The following is a 26177-nucleotide window of genomic DNA, read 5'->3' on the forward strand; positions in this document are numbered from 1 at the left end:
TGCTCAAAACAGTCCCTTGGAGTCCATAAATAAATATTTGTTCTTCTGTATAGAACCGAACAAGGGACCCAACGCCACAAACAATGCAATAGATTTAAAACAGGCTTGGTTGTCTACAACTCAATAATAACCAAGAAAAAATTAATAAATTATCACCCACTTATTTTATACTAAACAACCAGCCTTAACTGTCTAACACAATGCATTTGTTTGATAACAACAAAAAAACGAAGAGGTCTACGCGTTTCGAACCCACTTAATCGTGGGGTTCTCCTCAGGACCACCAACAACTAGAAAAAAGAAGAAAACAAAACTATATTTACTACTTCTGACTCCCACACTCAAAAGCTTACCACCTCAAAGCGCCAAGCTGGCTCCTATCTTACCTATTTTGTAAATCCATAAGTGATCAAAAAAGTTTCAGACCTAAAAAGTGAGAATGACACAAACAAAAACCAAATAAATGAAATGCGCTGTCAGAGTTGTTGGAACTCAAACTGTTTCTGCAAGAGAAAGGAGGTCTTACCAGTTACAACATGGTAACATATGGACACGGGCGATGTGATTACAATATAATTACAAATTGGGACTGAAGTTGTAGCTATAACCAATATGCGGCAGAGCGCGGTTGGTTGTAGCCTAATTATTACATTTTTTCTGCAGATATTTCTAGTCCGTGAAAAACGAAATCACATCGCCCCGCGTCCATATGTTACCTTGTTGTAACTGGTAAGACCGCCTTGCTCTTGCAGAAACAGTTTGAGAGACAGTTGTGCCACTGGTCAGGAGTTAGTAGTACTTCCCAGTCTTCCATAGGAGCGCCAAGAGGTAATCAAAAGCTCTGCTTCAACGCTGCCTCACCAGACGTCGACTCTGCCCGAAAAAGAGTTTGTAGTATCATCCGTTTCCAACACCTAGAGTGCATCTAAAGCAGCATCGATTTATTTCTCCCCACCCCGCGTACTGTAATTCAGCACACAAACTGCACCCACCACAAAAGATATGACTGACATGCAGAACTGCACCTAAAAGCCTCCAGTAGCGATTTGTTTCTTTTTTCCAACAGTACAATATATTTTTTTCAACTTTATGTGCGCAGCTACTATTTTGCAAATGAATCTGTCTGGTTGAAACACAACTGATGCTCATATAAAGCGCTCCGATACCTTCGGGTCTAGTTCGTACTATATAAAACTTCATAAACAAAACAAGCTTGTTAATTCCTGTGTTTGAAAACGGCACTTTTAGAATGTGGCTGTTTTCTTGTCTGACCTTTTTCTGTGCCTCTGCCTGTTTCTGAATTGACTGTCTGGTTTGTGAGTGACAGGGGCTGGGGTGGCTCCAGGAGGCTGGGTGAGTCAGCACTAGGCTGAAAAGATCCATCTGCATCTTGAGTGGTGGGAGGGGTAGCACTTGGGCAAGAATAGGGCTGTGCCTGCCTTCCACAATGCTGGCTCCACCTACTGCTGGGCGACTGACTACCCTGCCCCTCTCTCTCAAAGGAAGAAGGTGTCCACTAGCAGGACGCACCCAGAACTGGTTTGGATCGTTCTCAGAGCCGTTCTGCTTAAAGGGATCAAATACTTTTTGGTGTATAACTACAGGACCCCAAACCCCTGAACTTTAGATCATCCGGGAATCAAGAAGGAACCTTTGCCAAGGAGGAAAGCTGGAAGACTGAAGAGGAAGGACTGACCTGCTGTGTGTTGTAGGCTGACCTGCAGTTGCTGTTCTGCCAAGGAGAGGGGAAGGACTTTGATGTTGCTGTGTCCCCTGCTTGACGAGATCTCCAAGGGCCTGAGGAGAGCTGGCCTCCTGTTAAGAAGTCCCAGGAACAAAAGGACTTCACCCCCAGCTTTCCCCCTGAACTCTGCTGTGTGAGTTCTGGCCTGCCTACGGTGCTTGATCCATTTGTGGGGCCTCTGGTGGTTGTTTTCTGCTGTTTGGGGAGCTGGAAAAGAAGAAAAGAAGAAGAGCTACAATTTTACACGCATCGCTCGCTTGAGGAGCGCATCGTCGACAGTGCAAGAGAATTCCTGTCGCAGCGAAGATAGTCGCAGCAATAGTTGCTGTTGCAAGACCCGACGGGTCCTTCTCTTGCGGAGCGCATCGCCGTGGTGCAGGAAGATTCCTGTCGCTGCGAATATCGTTGCAGAGCCTGTCGTCGCTGTGAGACCCGTCGTACCGCTTGCCTGCGGACCGCATCCCGTTGCTGCGAACATAGTCACAGAGTCCAGCGCCAACGCACCTGTGCGAGACGCTTCCTACAGGAGAACGTGCAAACCGGAATCGATACAAGGTATCGCATCGCTCTTCATTCAGAGCGGATTCGACGCAACCTGCCCGCTACGTGCAGTGGGGGTTGTCGCATCGCCTCCCCAGGGTCTCAGGAGTGACGCATCGCTTGTTTTCTGACTCTGCTGCTGCCGCTTGGAGCTTTTGTCGCATCTACAGGTACTTTGGGCTAAAAGTGTCGCAACTGTGGATTATGTTGGGGCAAACCCTTGAACTCTTTTTAAAAGACTTATTTTGGAACAATGTATGTTGGATATTTTTCGTTTTGGTCTTGTGTAGTCTAGATAAAAATACTTTATTTTTCTAAACTGGTGTGGAGTCCATTTGTGGTGTTTTCACTGTGTTACTGTGAGTGTTGGGTACAAATACTTTACACATTGTCTTTAATAAGCCTGTCTGCTCGTGCCAAGCTACCAAGGGTTAAGCAGGGATTATCAAAAGTGTGTCCCCCTTAGCCTGACTAGAAGCAAGGGTCCCTATTTGGAAATTGGTACCTACCTCTGCCAACTAGAGACCCCTGATCTAACAGCCGCAGACCCGGGGCCAAAAACACATGGGAACCCCCTTGCAAAAAAAAGTTGTTTTGTGATAGTTAATTTGGATTTCGCCTCTATAGGCTTTGGGCCCTTGCTTATAGCGGGTACTTGGCCACACACACAAGTGAGGTACAATTTTTCTCGGAAGACTTTGGGGAATGCGGGGTGGGTAGAATTTTGTGGATCCACGCAGATTCCACAACTTTTCACCACAGAAACGTGAGGAATTTTTTTTTTTTTTTGGGACAAATTCTGAAGTTTGCAAGGGATTCTGAGTAATAGAAATTGGTGAGAGCCAACAAGTCACCCCATCTTGGATTCCCCTGTGTGTATAGTTTTCAAAAATGTATAGGTTTGCTAGTTCAAGTTAATTTATTTGATTTAGTTCTCCACTGAGAGCCACAAATATTCAATACATGATATACAAATTGAAACAGTTTTGTTAAAAAAGAAAGGTTTTCATTCTAATACAAAATTAAAATAGGTTTTAAAAATTTGTATAAATTGTAGCAGATAAACTCATTTGGCGGAGTCTTGCATAGTATGATCAATTCCTGTACAGAGTTAATTCTACATTTTGTATACATTGGTTTTAAAAACCTTTTTCTTGTGTTTACCACTGTCGCATTTGGGCAAGTGAACAACAAATGTTCCAAGTCCTGCTCCCCACCATTACACAAATTACAGATAATACTTTTTTTTTCTTTTGGTAGCCACCTGTATGTAACTGGTTTTAAGTATCCCAAATCGGAGCAGCACAATCGATCTCCTGACCCCATGCTTTACATTAAAATTAATATACTGTTGTGTTTTCTTAAAGACTATAGTTTCTGCGAAGTTTTTATATATAGACAATTTAGAGAAGTGTTGAGAGTCCAGTCTTGGAGTAAGATGTTTTAAAAAGAGCTTCAGCTGGGCAGAGGTCCATTACTGTAACAAATTAATATTAACATTAGATAACTTAAAAGCAGTTAAAACATTCCTTGAGAATACATGTTTCGAAGATTCTTTTTCAAATGTTTCTATTTTAAGTATAGATCGAAGCGTTCCTTCTTCTGCATGGAGGAGGCTGTATACCCATCTCATGATATTAGTAATTCCTCTGGCATAGGAGCTGGTTAATGAGAACTCGAGGCAGAGAGCTTGTACCAGTACAGCTTGAGACACCTTTGTTAGCTTCCGTAAGATCTTCCCTTCTTTTAGGTCTAGAAAGTTCCATTGGCTTATTGGGATGTATTCAAGAGCGTATGACAGCACTGGTGGAATCTTGGGGCAGTATACCTGAAGCAGAGAAGAAAAGTGTCTTTGTCCAGTTGATGCATATAAACGTGAAAGTGCCCCCACATGAACGTCAGATTTAAGAGTCAGATTCTGAGTATGGAGCATAGTTTGTATAGGTTTGCTAGGTTTCCCTAGGTGCCGGCAGAGCTAGGGTTCAAAATCTACAGCTAGGCACTTTACAAAACAAGCATTTGCAATGCAATCGGTCTCGCCTTTGGGGCCTTTTAAGTATTTGTCTATGCAATACATTTATCGCACATTACTGAACCTAGCTCTGCTTACATGTATTTGTAGCACAATGACATTCCCAGATGATGGTAATGACCACAACATATTCAATACTTGAGACCAACGCCCCAGATTCAGGGGAGCAAATTTAAAGTTATAAGAATAGCTTTGTTACCTTGTTCTTATTGGCGTATTACTTATCCTTTGTCATTCCAGTAGAAATGGCATCGGCACCTTATCTTTATGTTAAATAGACTCTTCATTTTTGCTTAGGTATTTCTGTACTGAACCTGTATTAACATAATCAAGAGTTGTTTGGACAATGCTTATTACGAATGATTCTAGAAGCATTGTTCCATATTTTCCGACCCACACCTGGAAGAGAATGAGACCTGTACCTAGGTAGATTAAATTCATTAGTGGCATTTGTTTGTGTTCTATGCTTTTCTATAAAACTCACTAAAATATTTGCAACACAAAAAAGCAAATGTTCAAATCCCAGAATACTAGGTCTATAAAGCCAGTAATTACTTAAGGAGTCATGGCATGGGGCCCCTTGGCAGCTGAGTGAATTCTTAAATGTAGATGTATAGGTTAACGTCGCTTAAATGGCATAATGTATGTATTACATGCAGTTTATACTGAATTGTGTTCTGACATTAGAAAGCGTGTCCGTTTACAGTATTTTCGTCAATTCACAGCAATACTGTTTTACTGTGATTCTGCAGACCATGAATCACTTAAAAAGTAAAATAACACAGTTTTACGGAAGAGCCGACAAGCGGCACATGTTGCTTCAAATAAAGAGTGCTATTTATCACTCTCAGTATATACCATTACCGTGAGGAGGGCGAGGGCGGGTAGAATACTGCATGTGATCTATACATCTCCATCCTCCAAGTTTGTCAGGAAAACTTAAACAATGTGGAATCTTTGTTTGCCTTTATGGTTACCTGAAGAAATCTGGGAGGGGGAGAACTGCGAGCATACAGTGTTTATCGCACGCCATATAGAATTTTACGCATAACTCAGAAATGATCTCTTAAATAATAATCTGGCCAAAACGGTCACTCACAACTCCTCCACCCTCATGAAAACTCCCTCTAAAAAAAAGTAAAACACAAAATACTTCCCCCTTCCACTCCCTAGAACCACCACATCTAAGAGAACATATATTAAATCCCACACAAGATACCAAAGTCCTCAAACACCACTAAGCTTTCGTCAATCAGAACGCAGCATTTGTTACCCTACAAAGCTCTGAAATTTCCGCCCCAAAAGAAAAAAAACTCAATAACGCGCATATGCAGAACCCACTCAACACGCACCAAGGAAATATCAAATACCTACTGAGGAATCCATAGCATCCCCCCCCCCCCCCAAAAAAAGAACCGAAAACCCCACTGCTCGTAGAGCTTAATATAACCCCCACAAAGACCAGACGCAGCTTCGAAGGATCACTTGGGCGCACTTCCACCTTCTAGCCGAAAACAAAGCATATATCCCCAAAGAAGCACCTACACCCAACCTACACCCAAGTAGTACAAAAGTCTCCTAACTTAACGAGCACAAACATCGACTTACCCTACCCCAAGGAGATGAGACCCACTCCCTAAACAGAACATATAGCCCGCACCTTACTGAAAGCATAAAACCAACAGGTATATACACACACACACACACACACACAATAACGCTCCGCCTTCTTTGCGAAGCACATAGCACTATCCCCGATGCTGCACTCACTAGTTTGAACTCTTCCAGAAGTTCCCGGCCATGGAAGAACCGCAGGGGCTTTGCCAGCCCGAGGATGTGGTTACCGGGGTAAGGCAGCGCTTCTAGCACCCCGCAGGAGTAGAACACTGACTCCTGTGCTAACGGGAGGAAGGGACCGAAGACGTCCAATGTCACAAAACGACGTCTAACCACCCTTATTGCACACCATTAGCTATTGCTGTAGAGAGCTTTGTGCGCGCTTCGGGTGCCTGGTGTCACAGCAGGTTATGCTGCGCACCTAGACGTGGCTCTCAAAAGCAGTTAAAAAAAATCAAGCATTGGCAATGCCCCAGGATCACCGCCGCGGCCCTGAGCTAAGATAATGCCCCCAAAGCAAAGCAAGCTCCTACGAGCCGGCTCTCACTGCCAATGTCCAAGAGCCGACTCACCCAGACTCTTTACCCCACCCCAGGTGATCACACACTGCTGCTCCCTGGACTCCTTTCCAGGCGTTTACCAGGGCAGTGCGGTCTCTTCTGTCCCTCCTGGCAGGCAGCAGTTAAACTGGGGAGGAGGTCAGGTTGCTTAGCGACGCCTTGCACCAATCCCAGCGCTGCAATTCCCTGACATCAGCGGTGCAGCGCACATGGTTCCCGAGGCTCCTGAGCTGGCGGCGGTGATCCCCAGGGCGATTGGAGTGTCGCTTTAGCTCGGGGCTGCAGCGGTGATCTTGGGGCAAGTTTAAATGGCGTGAACACAAGCCCGCGGTGGTGATAACACGCAGTGCCCTCACAGTTCCCACACAGTCACAAGCAGAGGTGATACTCCGGGCCCGTGGCAGTGATCACACAATGAGATTGGGGGGGCGGGAGAGAAGGCTCGGACAGCGGGAGGGGTGGCACAGGAACAAAGCAGTGCTCAGCAAACATGCAGTAAAGAGGCCAATGGCCATGGAAGGAGACATGGCCGTCATAAGGCGGGACTAGCAGCCTCTAAACCAATCAGAAAGCAGCATTTAGGCAGCATTTAGAAAGGACAAAGCCACAAGCCAATCAAAATGTGGGCTGGGGACTGGGCGGGGCTTCCCTTACCTATAGTGTATACTGCAGGCCTCGCAAAGCGAGCAGCGCATGCGCTGCACCGCTTGACGAAACATAAAAAGGGTCCCTTTTCACTATGAAAATGTGGTGTGTCCACATTGCGTTTTGGGACAATTCCTGTCACGGGCACTAGACCTACCCACACAAGTAGAGGTACCATTTTTCTCAGAAGACTTTGGGGAACACGGGGGTGGAATTTTGTGGATCCACGCAGATTCCAGAACTTTCCACCACAGAAATGTGAGGAAAATGTGTGTTTTCTTTAAAAACTCTTTAGGTTTGCAAGGGATTCTGGTTAACAGAACCTGGTGAGAGCCAATCAAGTTGCCCCATCCTGGATTACCTGGATTCAAAATCTACAGCTAGGCACTTTGCAAAAAAAGGGTCAGTTTTCACTGTAAAAATAAAGTGTGTCCACGTTGCATTTTGAGACATTTCCTGTCGCGGGCACTAGGCTTACCCAGACAAGTGAGGTCCCATTTTTATCGGGAGACTTGGGGTAACACAGAATTGTGGAGCAACTGTTATTACCTATTGACTTGCGGTGCATTTCTGCCTTCCAAATGAAAGACAATGTGTAAAAAGTCATTTTGAACAAGCATCGAAAATGCAATAGGTCTCGCCTTTGATCAAGTTAAATCCATTTGCTTTGCTAATGGTATTGTATATCAAAGCAACTGGCTTTAACTTTATTAAAGGCGAGACCTATTGCATTTTTATTGCTGGTTATTTATGTAGTGAGAGAGTACCTCTAAAAGTTAAGTCTCCTGTGATCATACCGTGGAATGTTTATTAGCATATTGTGTTTAGCTGTAGGAGGCCAGGGTAGGTACAGATGCTTAATGCAAAGTCCAACACAGGGACAAACACTCAGGACAGCTCCCCGAACCCATGGGTCGCTTACCTGCTCTGGACATAGCGCCCCAATTTCAGTGTGGCTTTTGTTGGCTGAGACGCTCGCAACATTTGTTTACCACACAGCCATTTTGTTGATCTGCTGACCGTCCCTGACCCTCCCTGGACCTCGCTCCCGCCTCCCTGCAGCCCCTCCCACGCTCCGCCCCCTCCACCATCCATATATGACTAATGCATCAGCGCGCAGCGTTCACGCGCAGAGTTTCGCGCCCCATTTGCGCCGAAGGTGCGCCAAAGGTAAGCCCGTCTACGCCCGTCTACGCCCGTCCGCGCCTGGCCCGCGCCCAGCGCCAGACCCCCTGACCCTCGCGCTGCCCAGCCCTCCCGCATTTCCTACGATGCCGCCACCCTCCTAGCCCTTAACCCCGGCCGTGCCCCCAACTGCGTCCAAGCCGCTCCCGGACACACCCATGGACCTTTCTCCTGCTACTCCTGCAAATTCAGTGGCACCGACAACATCTCCACTACGACCACACCTCAGATTCCCGACGCCAACCACCTACAATGCATCCTGCTCAACACCCGATCGGTACACAGACACGCCATCGACCTCTGGAATCTGCTAGACACCATCTCTCCGGACGTCGCCTTCCTTACAGAAACATGGATGAACGCTTCCTCCGCCCCAGACATCACCATTGCCATCCCGGAAGACTATAAGATCACACGCAAGGACCGCACCGGCCACACAGGAGGAGGAATCGCTATCGTCCATAAAAAATCAATCCACATCTCAACCAGCTCTGACGTCAACCTCGCCAACTCTGAACACCTTCACTTCCAGATCCACATCGATCCCAAGACCACACTCAGAGGCACCCTCCTTTACAGACCACCAGGACCCCGCTCAAAATTCAGTGAAGACATCACGGACTTCATCACTCCACACGCGCTCCCCTCCAAAGATTACATCCTTCTGGGAGACTTCAATTTTCACCTTGAAAAGAACAACGACCGCAACACCACCACCCTCTTGGACAACCTCGCCAACCTCGGAATTAAACAACTGGTCACTTCCCCCACCCACATCGCAGGTCACACACTCGACCCCATCTTCACCTCCAGCAATCATGTCTCCTTCAGCCACACTACGGATCTCCTCTGGACTGACCACAGCTGCGTTCACTTCACCTACAACAAGCCGAAACCCACCAACCACCTCCAACCAACTCTGCAAAGAAACTGGAACAAAATCACCATCGACCAGATCTCCTCATCGCTCCTTCTAAACACACCAGCCCACTCTTCTAACCCAGACCAAGCCGCCGCCAACTTCACCCTATGGATATCCAACACCGCCGACATCCTAGCACCACTGAAAAAACGTCAAAGCAAACCTGGCAGCAAGAAGGCCTCTTGGTTCAACGATGATCTTAAGAAGTCCAAGAAACTCTGCCGCTCCCTTGAAAAAGCCTGGAAAAAAGACCCAACCACTAGCACCAAGGACGCCTTCAAAAACGCCACCCGCACACACCACCAACTAATCCGAAAGGCCAAGAAAACAGCATTCAAGGATCGACTAGACAACAACGCCCACAACAGCAAGGAACTCTTCAACATCGTCAAGGAATTTACCAACCCCTCGGCCAACTCCAACGACATCACCCCTTCTCAAGCCCTCTGCAACTCCCTGGCGTTATTCTTCCACAACAAAATTGCAGACATCCACCACAGCTTCGACAACCAACCCGGAGTCCAACCCACCCAACCACATGATGAACAACCTCCCCTCTTGAACACTCTTAACGATTGGAACCCAATCTCCACTGAGGACACCATCCGCCTGATGAACTCTATCCACTCAGGATCCCCCACAGACCCATGTCCTCACCACATCTTCAACAAAGCAGACTCCATAATAGCACCGCACCTCCGAGACGTCATCAACTGCTCCTTCAATTCCGCTACCTTCCCGGAAAGCTGGAAACACGCTGAACTCACCGCCCTCCTGAAAAAACCCACAGCGGACCCCACCGAACTCAAAAATTATCGCCCCATATCGCTCCTTCCTTTCCCAGCCAAAGTCATCGAGAAAGCTGTCAACAACCAACTCTCCGCTTTCCTAGAAGCCAACAAATCCCTCGACTCCTCACAATCTGGCTTCCGAGCAAAACACAGCACTGAGACCGCCCTCATCGCAGCAACAGATGACATTCGAACTCTACTGGACAATGGAGACACAGTCGCCCTCATCCTCCTCGACCTCTCTGCAGCCTTCGACACAGTCTGCCACAGCACCCTTTTACAACGCCTCAGAAACATCGGAATACAAGGAAAAGCACTTGAATGGATCACCTCGTTCCTCACCGGAAGAACCCAAAGAGTCCGCCTTCCACCATTCAAGTCCGAGGCCACTGAAGTCATCTGTGGAGTACCACAAGGATCCTCACTCAGTCCCACCCTCTTCAACGTATACATGAGCCCCGTTGCGGCCATCGCTCGCCAACACAACCTCAACATCATCTCCTACGCGGATGACACTCAACTGATCCTTTCTCTCACCAATGACCCCAGCACCGCCAAAACCAACCTACACGAAGGAATGAAAGAAGTTGCCGAATGGATGAAACAAAGCCGTCTGAAACTGAACTCAGATAAAACAGAAGTCCTCATCTTAGGTACATCCCCCTCTTCATGGGACGACTCTTGGTGGCCGGAAGCCCTCGGAAAAGCACCCATCCCGACAGACCACGCACGGAACCTAGGCGTTATCCTGGATTCTTCACTCTCAATGAACAGACAAGTCAACGCCGTATCCTCATCCTGCTTCAACATTCTTCGCATGCTCAAAAAAACATTTCGCTGGATCCCCACCGAAACCAGAAAAACAGTCACCCATGCTCTGGTCACGAGCCGACTGGACTACGGCAACACCCTCTACGCAGGTACTACCGCTAAACTCCAGAAGAAACTCCAACGAATCCAAAACGCCTCAGCCAGGATCATATTAGACATCCCGCGTAACGAACACATCTCTGGCCACCTGAAAGACCTCCACTGGCTACCCGTCAATAAGAGGATCACTTTCCGACTGCTAACCCACGCACACAAATCACTCTACGACATCGGACCAGAATGCCTCAACTCACGACTGTCCTTCTACACCCCCTCCCGCCAACTACGTTCTGCCAGCCAAGCCCTCGCCACTGTACCCCGCATCAACAAGACCACCATGGGAGGCAGATCCTTCTTATACCTGGCAGCTAAAACATGGAACTCACTCCCCACCCACCTTCGCCTTACCCAGAACCACCTAGCCTTTAGAAAGCAACTTAAAACGTGGATATTTGACAAGTAATCCTCCTCTCCTACCTAAGCGCCTTGAGACCCTCTGGGTATGTAGTGCGCTATATAAATTATCTGACTTGACTTGACTTGACATATTGTGATTCTGGGCAAATCACTTAATCTCCCCATGTCTCCAAGAACAAACGAAAGTGTTCTTGTGTAACCTAACTGGTGCTCGTGAAAAGTGCTCCCATACCTTTGTGTCGAGTTTGCTCTATATAAATCTGCAATATAACAGGCACTTCTTTGTTTGCTAGGCATTGACAGTTTAAACCTGCCCTACTGTATGGGTTGCTGGATTAGCGTTGCTTTTTGTGTTTTTTTCAAGGGAAGTTAGCTCAAATGCAAGGCAATCCTGTTGTCCTAACAGCCACTGTAGAAATGTGTGCGCAGCAATCTGCAGTTTTCAAACAGCATTTCATCTATCCGAGATCGCTAAAATAAGTACCAGTACTGCTGATACAGGCGATTTTATGGCGCTTGAATGGGTAAGACCGGAAGCAAGCGCTATTATTGTAGAGAGCGGATTCTCTCGGCAGTTCTTGGGATCCGGTAACCTCCAGTATCCTGCTCCCCGAAAGAAGCCAACCGCAGTGGAAAAAATAGCAGAAGAACTAGCTCAGATCACGCAAAAACAAGCCACAAAGAAAGGCGCAGTATCTGTCCCGAATAAAGGCTGTTGGGAAGGGCACGCATACTGTCAGGGCAGCATATCCAGCCACCGAGACTGCTCCCAGGGACATGTGCTAATAATGCTCCTGCAAATTATCTGTGTTTCGTGTAAGGCCAACATGACACTTATTGGCGACTTCAAGGGATTTGGGACCAGAGCAAACAAGCGGTCGAGATTTCGAAAAGAAAGCATTTGCTTTTTGAACGTCAACATCGTGTTTGTGTGTTTCTAATTGTTTTCTTTTTTTAAAACATTTAATGATTTATCTGCCTTGTAGCGGGATGAAAGATTGACTTTATTTTTAGGTACGTTTATACGGTTAAAATCTGTTTCATATGCATTGGAAAGGTTGTGTGGCTTTGCTTTTAATTTATTTATTTATGGCACAATTTTTTTTTTTTAGGTTTGGAATGGATAGTGCTATAAATAAATACATTAAATAGAAAGTCGTGCTGGCGTTTTGACTGCCGTAGCATTAGTTGCTGTTCTTGAACCGCAGTGTGCTGATGGTGCGTGCCTCCACATTCCCGTGCTTGGAAACAGCTATAATTAGCCCGGGAGCCCACTAAGCGGCGGCGGTTACAATATCCGCGCCTCAGAGAGCATGTGCTGGATTCTGCAGGAGCCTGCCCCTTATTGGTTACCGGTGTTGCTGCTTGCCAGTCCGATAGGTTTCCACAGGCATCTCTGCACTGCGTTGGAGAGACGGGAGCCCTGTGCCCGTGCAGCAGAGGTGCTAACGTGAAATATCAAGGCGAAAGATTAACAAGTGGGAGAGGAAGGAAAAGTGCTGGAAACAGGCACCATCGGAATGCCTGTGCGACGCGGCTCGTCTGCTTCACAGCCGCCGTGAAGACTTTTCTCATCTGCCTCTTAAATAAACAAGCAGATAAGAAAAGTCTATTTGCACAAGATTGTGTCCTGTCCATACACGCGCATGCTGTTAGGTTTGGATAAATGGCGAGCGCAGCGATCTTTCTCCATCCCTACGCGCGCATGTACGGCTTTCAGAGAATCGATTGCAAAAGGCACTCGCATGGCGAGAGCAGCGCATGCGCTGGTATCGCCAGGCGAGACCTAAAAATGACCTATAATTCTCATGCAATATGGGCACTCACAATTTTGGAAATGTGCATATACCTATTGTTTCTAAACTCTATATTTTGTTCCAATTTCAGAAATTCATAGGTGTCTTTCACACCGATTTTTCCATGTATATATTTTCCCAAATTAATTGCTATATACCCGGTACATAATAAAAAAAAACATTGCAAGACACTGCTCAGTTATTGGCTCTGGGTTCGTTGGGTTCTTCGTGAACCTACAAGTCCTATATATCTCCACAACCAGAAAGGTACGGCGGATGTAACAAAGAAGTTACAGGTGAAAACGTTGACACAAATGGCTGTTTTTTCAACTAATTTACATTTTTTTCCTACATTCAACTGTTTGTTTCTATAAAGAAACCTTGAAGGATCTACACAAACGACCCCTTGCTGAATTCAGTATTTTGTCTACATTTCTAAAATGTATAGCTTTCCAGCATCCATTATTGTTTCAACCCATTTCTACCATTAACTGGAAGAAGGTTGAAAGCACAAAAATAGCAAAAAAAAGGCTATGTCCCAGAAAAATGCCAAAACTGTGTTTTGGTTTTATGACAAACGTCTGCTTGTCCCTGAAAGCTGGAAAGATGGTGATTTTAGCACCACAACCTATTTGTTGACACCATTTGCAGGTAAAAAAACAGACGCTTTCCTCTGTAGACCTTTTTTCCAATTTTTCCAAAACAAAAAAGAATAATAATTTAGCTATATTTTGGCTAATTTCTGGGTTCTCTCCAGGGGAATCCACAAACCCTGGGTACCTTTAGAATTCCCATGATGTTGGAAGAAAAGGACGCAGATTTTGCATGGATACCTTATGTGGGCAAAAAGTTACAGGGGCCGAAGCGTGAACTACCCCAAAAAGGTAAAAAAAGCTTAGCACAGGGGGGGGGGGGCGAAGGCCTAGCAGCGATGGGATTAAGTGTTCTCTGTGCTGTTGGTTGAGCAGTAAAGCTATAGGGAAGCATAATAGGAGTCTTCATATTATAACATAGAATTCAGTTGATCCAGTGCCTTAACAGAGTAGTATCAGGCGCGTGGTAATACAGTGTGGATCCATAGTCCTGCTCTTCATCTTGCAGCTTCAGTCAGTTGATGCGCCACATTTGTTTCTGGAAGAGACAAGGGCCTTGCAAGTTAACAATAGTGTCCCACCAGAGGACAAATTGTTTTAAGGCTCTACTAGATCAGAAAAGAGTTGACACTCATAATCACATTGGTGAAGATTTGTCCCTATTACCAGCATGCAGAAACAAGGTAACTGGAACTAGTGATGGAGAAGAGCATTGTGTATCCATGATCAGAATAAAACCAGAATCGTCTAGTAAGAGAACAATGGCAGGCACCTGCATGCTGGGGGTCCAAGACAAGCCCCATTAACATTCAACAATGACTCGCATTGTGAGAACAAATATTGAATATTTTTCCAAAAACTGTGATTTAAAAAAAATTCTTTATCTTGTATTGGCAGCTGGATCCCGACCTGACCAGTGAGACTGCTGTGATTCTGGGGCAAGGGAATGTGGCTCTGGATATTGCTCGCATCCTTCTGTCTCCAGTCGATCTGCTTATGGTAAGTAATTAGCAGGCCACACATACCCAGGTATGTAGCGTCTTGTATTATGTGTTTCTGTGTCATCAGTGCTGCTCCTCTCTCTTTGCGCCCTACACTCAGCTGGTTCTGACTCCTCTCTGTGGCAAATTGACCTTGCAGCCTCTTTTGAGTTCTTGATTGAACTCTCTGTGCACAATAGAGCGATCAAGTCGACCTTTCCAAAGGTGCTTAATCTTCTCTAGCATTATTTATGTTTCTACGAAGAGTGGAGGGCCCAGAGTGCTGCTATAAACATACAGAACAGTTGTAAAGCAGAGCATACTAGAGGAAGGCAGGGACATTGAATAGTAACATTCTAATCTAATGAGTCAGAAACCAGAACGTTGAGTGTAAAAATAAATAGTTTCAATCTGATTACATTCAAGAGGGTATTTCGTAGAAGTAACTGTGATCCTAAACGTGGTGTGAGAGAGGAGCGTAGTTGTGCTGGCTTTTGACCTCGCAGTCCCAGTGAACAGGTTTTATAGTTTAACAACTATAATAGTTGAAAACCTATTTTGGAAAGGCGTTTGTTCTCTTCCCTTCTTAAGGCTGTTGTTTACCTGGGAACACGAAAAAACAAAATTGGCTTTACAGACAATGACCGGTCAGATCACTGCCCCATCCCTTAGCCCTCAGCCTGTTCTTTCATTTTGATGTAGGAGAGCTTTAGCAACAAGTTCATTGACCGGAGGAATGGGGTAACGCAGTCACATATCTCTGGTGACTCTTTCTAGCACCAAGAACAAGATCACATGATGAGGAAACTTGGAGGAGAGAGACCTGAATGTCAGGATCAACTGATGACTGACAGTCCGGTTTTACATCAGAATAGGAGCCCTCTGAGCACAAATATGATGTGAATGCCAGAGGCCTCCCACGCCAGCCCCCAAATCCTATATCTACGTGCCTTTCCAGTTCTTCATTTCAACATGCTTTTGCCATAGTACTTTGTTTCTCTATTGAATTCTCATTGTATCCCCTTTGTTCTGGAGATATATATCAGTCATAGATTGACACGCTTCAGTAATTCTCCAGCTTCATGCTGGAAACTGCTTTTAAAGTGCTAAACATGAAAGCTCAGGGTGTGAGGGCTCTACTTTACACCAATCCCTCTAGCAGCCCTCGCGGTATGGGATTGTGTTCTACACGACGAGGCTTTACCGACTTTTCTTTGCCGCTCACCCCAATTATGGGTAACCCAGCCTTTACTCCTGGTTTCCAGCTCACAGCCTTCCAGGCTTGGACACAGGCCGGCTGTAGGTCTATCGGGCCACAGGTCTATCGGGCATTCCCCTCAAGTAATCGAAAATCACGTATGGCATCCGCGAGTCGGAGTGCTTTCATGACCCGCAGATCTGACATTGGGTCACTCACCCCAGGATGTGGGAGGGAGCTGGAAACTACTCACCATGTTTGAGAAATGGCTCCGACTATAAAAACCAGACTCATATTCAGTGAACTAAACGCCTCCCTTTCCCTCCCCCTTACTTCGGATACATGAGCGGGACAGACTCTGTGAACAGGAGCTTTTTACACTCGCACACAAAGAGTGGGAAGACATACAAAACTGATTTCACACCGCGAAGCCCCAAAGACCCAGAAACAAAGCGGAGGACAAAATGGCGCCCAGAGGGTAGGAAAGAGAGAACTTCCTATAGGCACCAAAACGAGCGAGCACAACGAAGAGGAGGAGAGGTGAGCTAAGCGCCTACAGCGAACCCACCCTCCCTACCCCCTGGTACATACCCAGCCAAGCGGAGGCTCTGAAGCACGTCTGTCAGCCGATCGCGATAGCGAGGCAGGCGGCGAGAGGCAGCGAGAGAACGAAGGGGCATCGAAGGCGGGCGAAGCTCAGAGCGGACCTCCAGAAGGTCTGAAGAGGGATTTTAAAAGCAGCGGGGGTGGGGGGCTCTGAGTGTGTACCGATCACCGCGAGGGAGTCCAACGAAAGCGAAACCAGCCTCATGCATGGGCACCGCCATCACCGGAAACTGAAGTCTAACAAGGGGAAAGGCGAGCGCAGAGGTAAACATCCAACGCTGGTCTAATCTCGGCAGCCAGGCGCTTAGCGAACAAGGGGGAAAAGCAAACAGCGAATTTCCAAGTGGTGAGAGGCGAAAGTAAAACAGAGAGGAGGCTGACACCGCTGCATGCACACGCCGGGGAAGTCACTCTGGGCCAACCGGCGAGGTCATACAGCCCAAACTATCCATAATCAAGCCTCTGCCGCCCAACTTTTAAACAAGGCGATCAAGGACCGGAGCAATACCCAGCGCTGGGGAACGTGTGGGGGTGCGGCTAATACCCTCAAAGGCGAGAGGCGAACGTGGAACCCTGAAGGGGCAGACACCAGAGCACGAACCCGTCCATCCTAGTTTGCCTGCCGAGTGTAGCCAACAAAGCCAACAGAGCCAAAGGCCAAGTGAGCCAGGGCCATAACCGCTACCGCTACCACCCTCAACCAGCCACCCTCACCCAGCCACTCATAAAAAGCAGCCGGGCCAGGCTGTAAACGAGACAAAGCACACGCTGGCAGGGGCAAAAGCCAAGACTAGAACGAGACACATCAGAGAACCAAGTAGGTACAGAACCCACACAATTGCCCCGACCTCAAAAGTAATCCCAACCAACAATTTAACATCAGCTCAGAAAGAGGGGCGCCTGGGCAGCATCCTGTCGAGAAGAGGCATCGGCACAATGGCAAACATCGAAAGCAAAGCAGCAGGGGACCTAAAAAACGTAAAGAAGGACATCTCTGACTCCCCGCTGAAGACAAAAAGCGAAACGGCCACCCTAGAGACCATCCTCAGGAAGATCAATGAAGGTAACGCAGTAGCGAAGGAAACAAAACTTAAGATGCAGCTAGAATTAGCGGCAATAAGAGCCAACCTACACAGCACCAACACCCGAATGGAAGCCGCAGAGGGCCGCATAAGCTCCGTGGAGGACGCAACTGTAGAGAACACCAAGGCAATAGCAGAATGTCAGAAAGCCACTAAAGCCATACAAAGACAGTTAGAGGAACAGGACGACAGGGCCAGAAGAGGCAACGTGAGGATCCAAGGTGTGCCGGAAGGAATAGAGGATAAAGCAGGCTCATGTGCAGCCATGCTCGAGGACATGATTCCAAAGCTCACCGGCATCAATTTTGACAGGCAGTTCGAAGTACAAAAAGCATATCGAGTGCCGGCAGGGAAACCAGCGACGGGGAAAGGACCTAGACCAATAATATGCAATCCGCTGCGAACAAGCCATACTGACGCCATTTTTGCCTTTGCCAGGAAGAATCAGAACCTCACATGGGCGAGCAGCAAGATTGTGCTGACCCAAGACTACTCCAAACCAACGGTTGAAACCAGGAAAGGCTTCTTAGCCCTAAGAGATACCCTACGCAAAAGAAGCATTAGCTTCAGTTTCATCGGCCCGGCACGATTCAAGATCACAGACAAGTGGAGAACAATGGTATTTGAAAACCCGGAAGTCAAGTCAAGTCAAGTCATAAAATTTGTATAGCGCACTACATACCCAGAGGGTTTCAAGGCGCTTAGGGAGGGGAGGATGATTATTTGTCAAATATCCACGTTTTAAGCTGCTGAGACCTGAGACGCTACATGCAAGGACCGCCGACAGAGGAGATGGAAACAAAAAGCCCCGGAGCAGCCAAAAGATGCGCCTCACCAGACGAGGCCGCGCACTCGGAATGAAAAACACAAGCAACCACAGGACTACACGTCTACCTCAAGCAAGCTACCTGACCCAAGTGCCAAGTCGCCCAAACGGGCATGATCCACGGTCGCAAAGAGAGCTGCTACTTGTTTACATGTTTTGAACAATCAACCTCAGTGCTGACAAAGACCGCACACGGACGGGAAACACCAAACAAGCAGGAAGGACTGTGTTTCTCCTTTTGTCGCAAAGAGAACTTGGGCGATCTACAGCTAAGTGTACATGTTTGGAACAATCTACCTCAGTGCTGAGAAAAGACTCTACAAGAACGAAAAACAGCAAGCAAGCAAGAAGGACTGTGTTTTTCTTTTTTTTTTGCACTCAGCCATCGATAATCACGAACTCTACCTCAGGGACGATGCGGGGCAAAGGAACTTTGTCGTCGCACACCCACTCATCAAGTAAGGGGGGGAGTGGGGCGGGATGGGAGGGGGGAGCAGGGGAGGGAGGGGGCGCGGGGAGCACATACATGGGGTTACTCTTTTTCTCTTTTACTATTACTCTCTCTTTCACTTTTCCACACTTTCTCCCAGGAGCGGCAAGCGCAGGGATAAGCACAGCCACTCACATGTAAGCGAAGAACAAAGGTGAGGCCAGCACAGGGAATCACAGAGATGGAGACCACATAGATCGCCAGATGCACATCACCACAAATGACACACAACAACCAAACTGTTGAGGTGCCGGGTTTTTAGGAACCCGGTGGTGCCAGGGGTAACACCCGGGGACCTCTGAGTTCTCCCTGTTATGGACCACAGAAACACGGAGTCTTCTAGTTGAAGTCAGAGATCGAGTTTTATTGGCTGCAACCAAGTAACATGTGTCCTAGAAGTACGGCAGCACGGGCCGTAAGTTCTCAGGAGACTGTTCGTTTTTACAGAACCAGCCTTCTCCTTATATACATAAATAACAGCTGTAGGCAAGAATTCTTGAGTTTATGATATGGCTATACACATATTTTTACAACAATACAAAGAGCGAAGTCATGCTGGTCAGCACATATTTTAGACGTCCAGTTTGTGATGGATTACTCTGCCAGATCCAGAATTCCCATCAGATATCGATAAAACACCAGTAAGGTCGGGCACCCTCCCATCATAAAACGGGTCATAAACAAGAAGCATGGACAGGTGTATGTGTATGGAAAACATGGTCTGTATGTAGTGAATGGTTTATGACATGTTGTGCCTAGATGATATCTTTTTCGGCCACTGGGCGAGGAGCTGCCAAAACAGGTTTGGCTGGAGGCAGTGGAGTCAGCTTCGGCCAGGTCATGGGGATGTCAGCTACGGCGGACGTGTCCTTTCAGATCAAACTCGGTCTTAATCGATTGACTATATGAGGGCAAGCCATAAGATGGATGCCGTTTACAAAATGGAGTCTGAGGGTTCAGGACGGAAGCTACGATTTAAGGGTGTTAGCATCACTCAATTGTGACGCAAATGCATAGGGATAATGTCCTAATCGTTACCGGTCCGTAGATACCAAATTCGTCATGGTACGACGATATTTTGAACACGAGTGTTGGACCCCGGAGCCGGTGTTACAGCAGGGGCCGAAATTACAGTACCACAGGCCCTCCTTTTGCCCTCATATTAGGCAATAGCTCACTCTAATCTGAGTCCAAATCCGTATTGATGAATTCATGGAGATGCTGCTGTAGCATCATTCTGTTGCTCAATTCGTCCCTTGATACAGGCTTCCTTACACATGAAGTAGTGCAGAGGCCACATATTGCAGGAGCGCACTGTACGAACAGGCAGAACATAAACAGAACGGCTAAGATCATCCCGATGAAGATCAGAGTTTTCCATCCCCAGGCAGAGATCAATTCCCAGAACCACCCTAGCAAGGACCAGTCCCCTTTCTCTAGGTGAAGGGAATCAGAGATTTTGTGCAATTTGGAGATGGCCTGGTATACTGTCGGAGCATTATCGGGGATGAAAATGCAACAACTAGACTGGATCACTCTACATACACCACCACGGTCTGCAAGTATGACATCTAGGGCAACCCTGTTCTGAAGGGTCATAAGTCGATCCGACTGAAGCTCAGCTGTCAGGTTGCTAAGGGCACCGGCCGTTTCAGTCACGGCGGATTCAACTATTCTCGTTAATTGTCGAATGTTCCTGCTGTTCACCATGGGCCACCAAAATGGCAGAAAACGCTTTGCGAAATCTCCAAACTCCTGACCCGCAGTGTCGTCTTGACTCACGACACCCCTAACTGTCCTTGTCCGATGGTAATCTGCCCCGGCCGTGTAGGTGGGTGGCAGCAGAAACGAGATAAAACATGTGCCCGAGAAGTCAGGGGGCAACCATGTGTAGGCTTTGTCATGGCAGATGAAATAGGTGCCTTTAGCCACCAAGAAGGGAGGGGAAGTTCGGGAGGCAAACACATATGTTTCCGTGCATACGCTCTTCCCCAACTGTGCCTTGGGATCCCTGCAAATACCTTGCAGACACAAGTGACCTCGGTGGGGTACTATCCAGACTGGGAGGATTTCTTTGTTTTCTGGCTTTTATTCAAAGAGATCCCGGATTTAGTCACGTTCCAGCGACTGTAGGGAGTGAGTTCATCTTTAGGAATCGTTTGATACGTGTCAACATCCCTACTCATATTTCTTATCCCTACCACTAGTGCCTTGTTGCTGGAATCACTCTCTGCGGAACGGGGTGGGTATGGTTCTAGGGCGGACAGGAACATGGTCTGGAAAGCCCACAGAGAACCATAATAGCTGAATGGTAGGATGAAGTAAGGGATGCCCTTATCTGTAGTGTGTGGCATGAGACCGCATATCCAACAATTAGTAGTGTTCATCACAGATTGGTGCTGGTGGAGGAGTTGGACAAATGAGTTGTTTACGAATTCTAGTCTTCTGGCAGACTCGTGTTCAGGTAGAGGGTGAAAGGAGTGTAAAGAAACAGTTGGAGGAGGTGTGGACTGAGTGTTGTTTACAAAGGTGATTCGAAACGTGGATAAGGTGTAACCAATCAAGAACATCATTATGCTACATATCATCAAAATACATATTATCAGGAACTTCTTCCTGCCCATCACAGTACATATTCTTCTTTTAAAGTTCATGTGTTTAGCAGGTCTCTCTACCCTCGGAAACTCCATCCTCTGGTTGCTGCCCGTGGTGGGAGGTTGCTTCTGCCAAGATGTGCGCTCTGTCCGATCCGGGGTAATTCCCTCAGACCGACCAGAACCGTTGACCTAGGCGTCCCCGGCTGCACTCCTCAGACTTCAACCGCGGCCCTAGCAGCAGAACCGGATGGCGGTTCGAAAATCAAAAATGAGCTAGTTCCCTGGGCGAGAGAGCTGTGAAAATCAAAAATAGTTCATGGGGAAAAAGGGGAAATCGTATTAAGTTCGTTATGTCAGTTCCTTGGTCTTGACCTCAGATTATATCGTTTTTTTCCAGGTACGGTGTGATCTTCAAACAATGTTTCAGGTTCTGTAGTGTCCAACTGCATCGACGGTGGCACAGATCCTTGCAAAATACAATCGCTCTCTTTGTCGGTACCAGTTCCCTTTAATCGTGCATCGCTGAAGGGGACAAAACGAGGTATGAACTCAGTTTCGGAGTCAGCGACTCTTTGCCGGACCCATCGGTCATATGGAAGGGGGAGCGGGACCCTCTTACAGTGGGCGCCGTGCACCCAATGTTTCTTCCCGTGGACACGTACTGCAGAGCGGGTAGACAGCAAAACCTGAAAAGGTCTGGTCCAGCGAGGCTCCTCGTTCTTTGTCCGTCTGAAGTTCCGAACCAGGATCCAGGAGCCAGGTTCGATGGAGTGGCCTGGATCGTCGGACACCGGTGGAGAGGAGCTGTGGACCTGTTGATGTAAAGCATGCAGTTTAGTTGTCAGTTCATGTAAATAGTCAAACAGTGCAGGGTACTCTATTTCCCTGAGCTTTCTGGGCCTCGGTACTCCCCATATATTTGCTGGGCGCCCGAACACTATCTCGTGTGGGCTGAGTCCTAATCTGGAGTGGACAATCATCTTGGTAGACAGGAGTGCTAAAGGCAGGGCGTCTGGCCACTTGAGGCCTGTGCTGGCTTGGATCTTGGCCAGTTTCAATTTTAACGTGCCATTATAACACTCTACCAATCCTGCCGATTGGGGATGATTCGCTGCGTGAAATTTTTGGTGGATGCCTAGACACTCGCACACTCTCTTCATCACTCGTCCCACAAATTCACTTCCATTATCACTCCAGACAGTTCTAGGCATGCCAAATCTGGGGAAGAATTCCTTGACAAGGGCTTTAGCAGTTGACAATGCAGTGTTGTTCTTAAGGGGGTGCGCTTCTACCCACCTGGAGAAAGCGCAAACGACAACAAGGACATATTTTAGGTTATTGCACCTCTCCATGTGAATGAAATCGAGTTGCAAGACCTCGAACGGATACGTTGGAGGTGCAAAATGACCAGCTGGGGTTGGGGTTCCTTTACCGGGATTGTGCTTCAAACACACCATACAATTTCTGACCAGATTCTCTGCACATTTTGGGATACCACTATTCTGCCATACTGGGGCCAACAGCTTACATATTCCTTTCACACTGATGTGTGCCATTCCATGGGCCATCGTTACCACTGCGAGCACATAGGCGTTAGGTAACAACCATCGCTGATGTTCTGACAGTTCGACCCAACAACCATTCGCATCTAACCTACCCTTGCTTTCTCTCCATTCATTCACCTCTTTCTCGGTAGCATCAGCTTGTATAGACTTCACGCTTTCAATGGTGTCCTCACACATACCCACATCAGGGGTCCATCTAGCAGGACCTACGACATACATCCGACTCATTGTGTTCCTTGCAGTCTCTTTTGCGACCTCATCGGCAAATGCATTCCCTCGACCAACATCATCCCGGATTTTCCTATGCGCGCTGCACTTTACAATCGCAACCTGTAGGGGCAAGGTGAGTGACTCGAGAAGGTCGTGTACTAGCTGTCCGTGTTGAATTCTCGCACCGTGTGATGTCAGGAACCCACATTCACGCCACAATCTTCCAAAACTGTGGGCTACGCCAAAGGCGTACTGACTATCAGTGTACACATTTACTCGTTTTCCTTTCGCCAACACACATGCTCTTGTGAGTGCGACTAACTCCGCTGCCTGTGCAGAATTCTGGGGGATGCGAGCTGTCTCTACAATCGTGTGTAATGTTGTCACGGCATATGCTGCAGTCGTATCACCATTCGGCAACTTGAAACATGAACCATCAACCCATAAATTATCATTACATTCAGGGAGGGGAGTGTCCTGTAAGTCTATCCTCCCTTTGGTCTCTTCCTCTGTCCTAAAACAGCAATCATGTTTGTCGACCTCATCTGTGTCTGCTGGAACGGGTAATAAGGTAGCAGGGTTGAGTGTATCACACCTCTTTATGTGAATGTGACTTGCTAACAGGGTCAATTCATAGCTGGATAATCGAGCACTAGTTAGGTGTTGCGTTTTCGTTCTGTTTAGTAGGATATCTACTGCATGTGGGACCATTACGGTCCGAGTATTATTCATGACTAACCCAGCCGACTGTCGGATGCAGACAGCCGCTGCGGCAGTGGCCCTCAAGCAACTTGGTAATGCCTTAGCTACAGGATCTAGAGTCGCGGAGAAATACGCACATGGGTGTTGCTTGTCCCCAAAGCGTTGCGTCAAGACTGATAATGCGCAACCTTCCTTCTCGTGGACATGGCTTGCTGTAGTCGGGGTTGCCCAACACAGGAGCTGAACATAGTGCATCACGCAACTCATGGAAACTCGCCTGACAATCTTCAGACCAAGGCAAGGGATTGGGTGTGTCTTTACGCATTAATGCCAGCAAGGGTTTGGCCAACAGTGAGAAGTTCGGTATCCATTGTCTACAGTACGATGTAATGCCCAAGAAGGCACGCACTTCTCTTTGTGTCCTTGGGACACTCAATTCTGCAATTGCCTGTATTCTTTCTGGGGTCAGTCTCCTTCCCTCCTTCGACAAGATATGACCTAAGTAGGTTACTTCTTGTAGGCAAAATTGCAATTTGGAAAGCGAGACCTTATGTTTCATGTCGCATAGATGACGCAACAATGACAACGTAGCTTGCTTGCAAACCTCTTCAGTATCTGCAGCGATCAGCAAATCATCTACATACTGAATCAGAGTCGCGCCACCAGGTAAAACAATCGTATCTAGTTGTGTTTTCAGAGCCTGACTGAATATTGATGGACTCTCACAGTAGCCCTGAGGAGCGCGTTTAAAGCGGAAGCTTCGTCCTCCTAAATTGAAGCCAAAGATATCTCTGCTCTCCTCGGCAATCGGGATGCTGAAGAAGGCATTCTTCAGGTCGATCACTGAGAACCACGTGGCTGAGGCTGGAACCATTGTCAGTAAGGCAGTAATGTCGGGGACGACTGGAAACTGCGGTACAACGATCTTATTCACTTCCCTTAGATCGATCACAAATCGGTACACAGGGGGCTGTGAAGGATCGGTACGCTTTAACACAGGCAAAACAGGACTGTTACAAATGTTGCCTGAAGTCTCTTCGACGACATCTTTCGCAATTAGATCGTAGATGATCGCTAACAGAGCCTTTTCACATTCGTTGGATATTCTATATTGGGGAATACGTGGCAACCTAACATTAGTTTTTAATGTTATCACATACGGTGCTATCTCCAAATGACCCACATCATTAGAACCATTCGCCCAAAGTACATCTGGAATAGATGACAATTCAGTTGGAATTCTTTCTCTTGACAAATACATCGGGGAGATCACTTCTTACCAAGGGTGAGTTGTACTCCCGAAGGACAACAGTACAAAGTAGCATATAATCTCTTCAACAAATCCAAAGCTAACAAATTTTCGCCACAACCTGTTGTAAGAATGAGGGGTGCTTCTAATTCGCATGGGCCAACAGAAAGGGGCATGGGACTGGAGATCGGGTTTCTAACAGGGGCGCCAGAAAAACCTACTGAAACATTCATTTCGCCGGACAAAGGTGCGCCAGGAAGTTTTGAGTGCATAATAGAACTTTTTGTAGCACCAGTATCCAGCAGAAATGGCTCTGATACTCCGGATGTAATCACCTCAACATAAGGTCCATTCTGATCTACTGGAACTGAAACAACTCCCTCTCTTTGTCCATGGCTGTCCTAGCAATTATGACCCTCATTCTCGTTCTCTGCGTAATAGTCATCTGCATAGTACTGAGCTGTCCTGGAGGACGCATTATTCTGTTGGTCAAAGCTATTCATAGAATTCTGAGGCGGGAAAGAAATGGTGTTCTGGGAGAAAGTTCCACGGCCCCTACCTCTAGGAGCCTGTTGAACACCTCTACCTCTTGCGCCGGAGACACCGTTCAAACGTCGTGCAAGAGCTTGGCAATTACTTTTGAAATGACCCTCTTCTTTGCAATATGCACATTGATTCGGGCCATACGGACAACGCTGGTGGGAAAACTCGTTTCCTTGTGCGTTTCTCAAATACTGCTGTGGTTGCTGATAAATGGGCTGACTAGGAGTGCGGGCGGATAGGCTTGTTGGAGAAGAACTTTAGTTTTTAGTTCTTTAGTCTTCTTGTCTGTCTTATCTAGCTCGTCTTTGCGTCTATTTTCGTAGTAATGGGCTGTGGCTAAAATCTGCGCTGACGTGGAAACAGCCCAAGCACTCTCTGAATCTTTCAATTTATTGCACAGTTCAGGAAGCATATTAT

At 47.2% G+C, this 26177-nt stretch overlaps 1 protein-coding gene across 1 annotated transcript in view; it reads left to right on the forward strand.

Moving 5' to 3' along the window:
• Nucleotides 1–26177, forward strand: part of FDXR (ferredoxin reductase) — a 418834-nt gene that overhangs the window by 93090 nt on the left and 299567 nt on the right. The window contains exon 6 of the mRNA XM_086930805.1: nt 14610–14711. Coding sequence (XP_086786931.1) covers nt 14610–14711 — 102 coding nt within the window. The remainder of the gene's footprint in view (nt 1–14609; nt 14712–26177) is intronic.

This window comes from Lissotriton vulgaris, chromosome 7 (assembly GCF_964263255.1).
Source record: "Lissotriton vulgaris chromosome 7, aLisVul1.2, whole genome shotgun sequence".
Lineage (NCBI taxonomy): Eukaryota > Metazoa > Chordata > Amphibia > Caudata > Salamandridae > Lissotriton > Lissotriton vulgaris.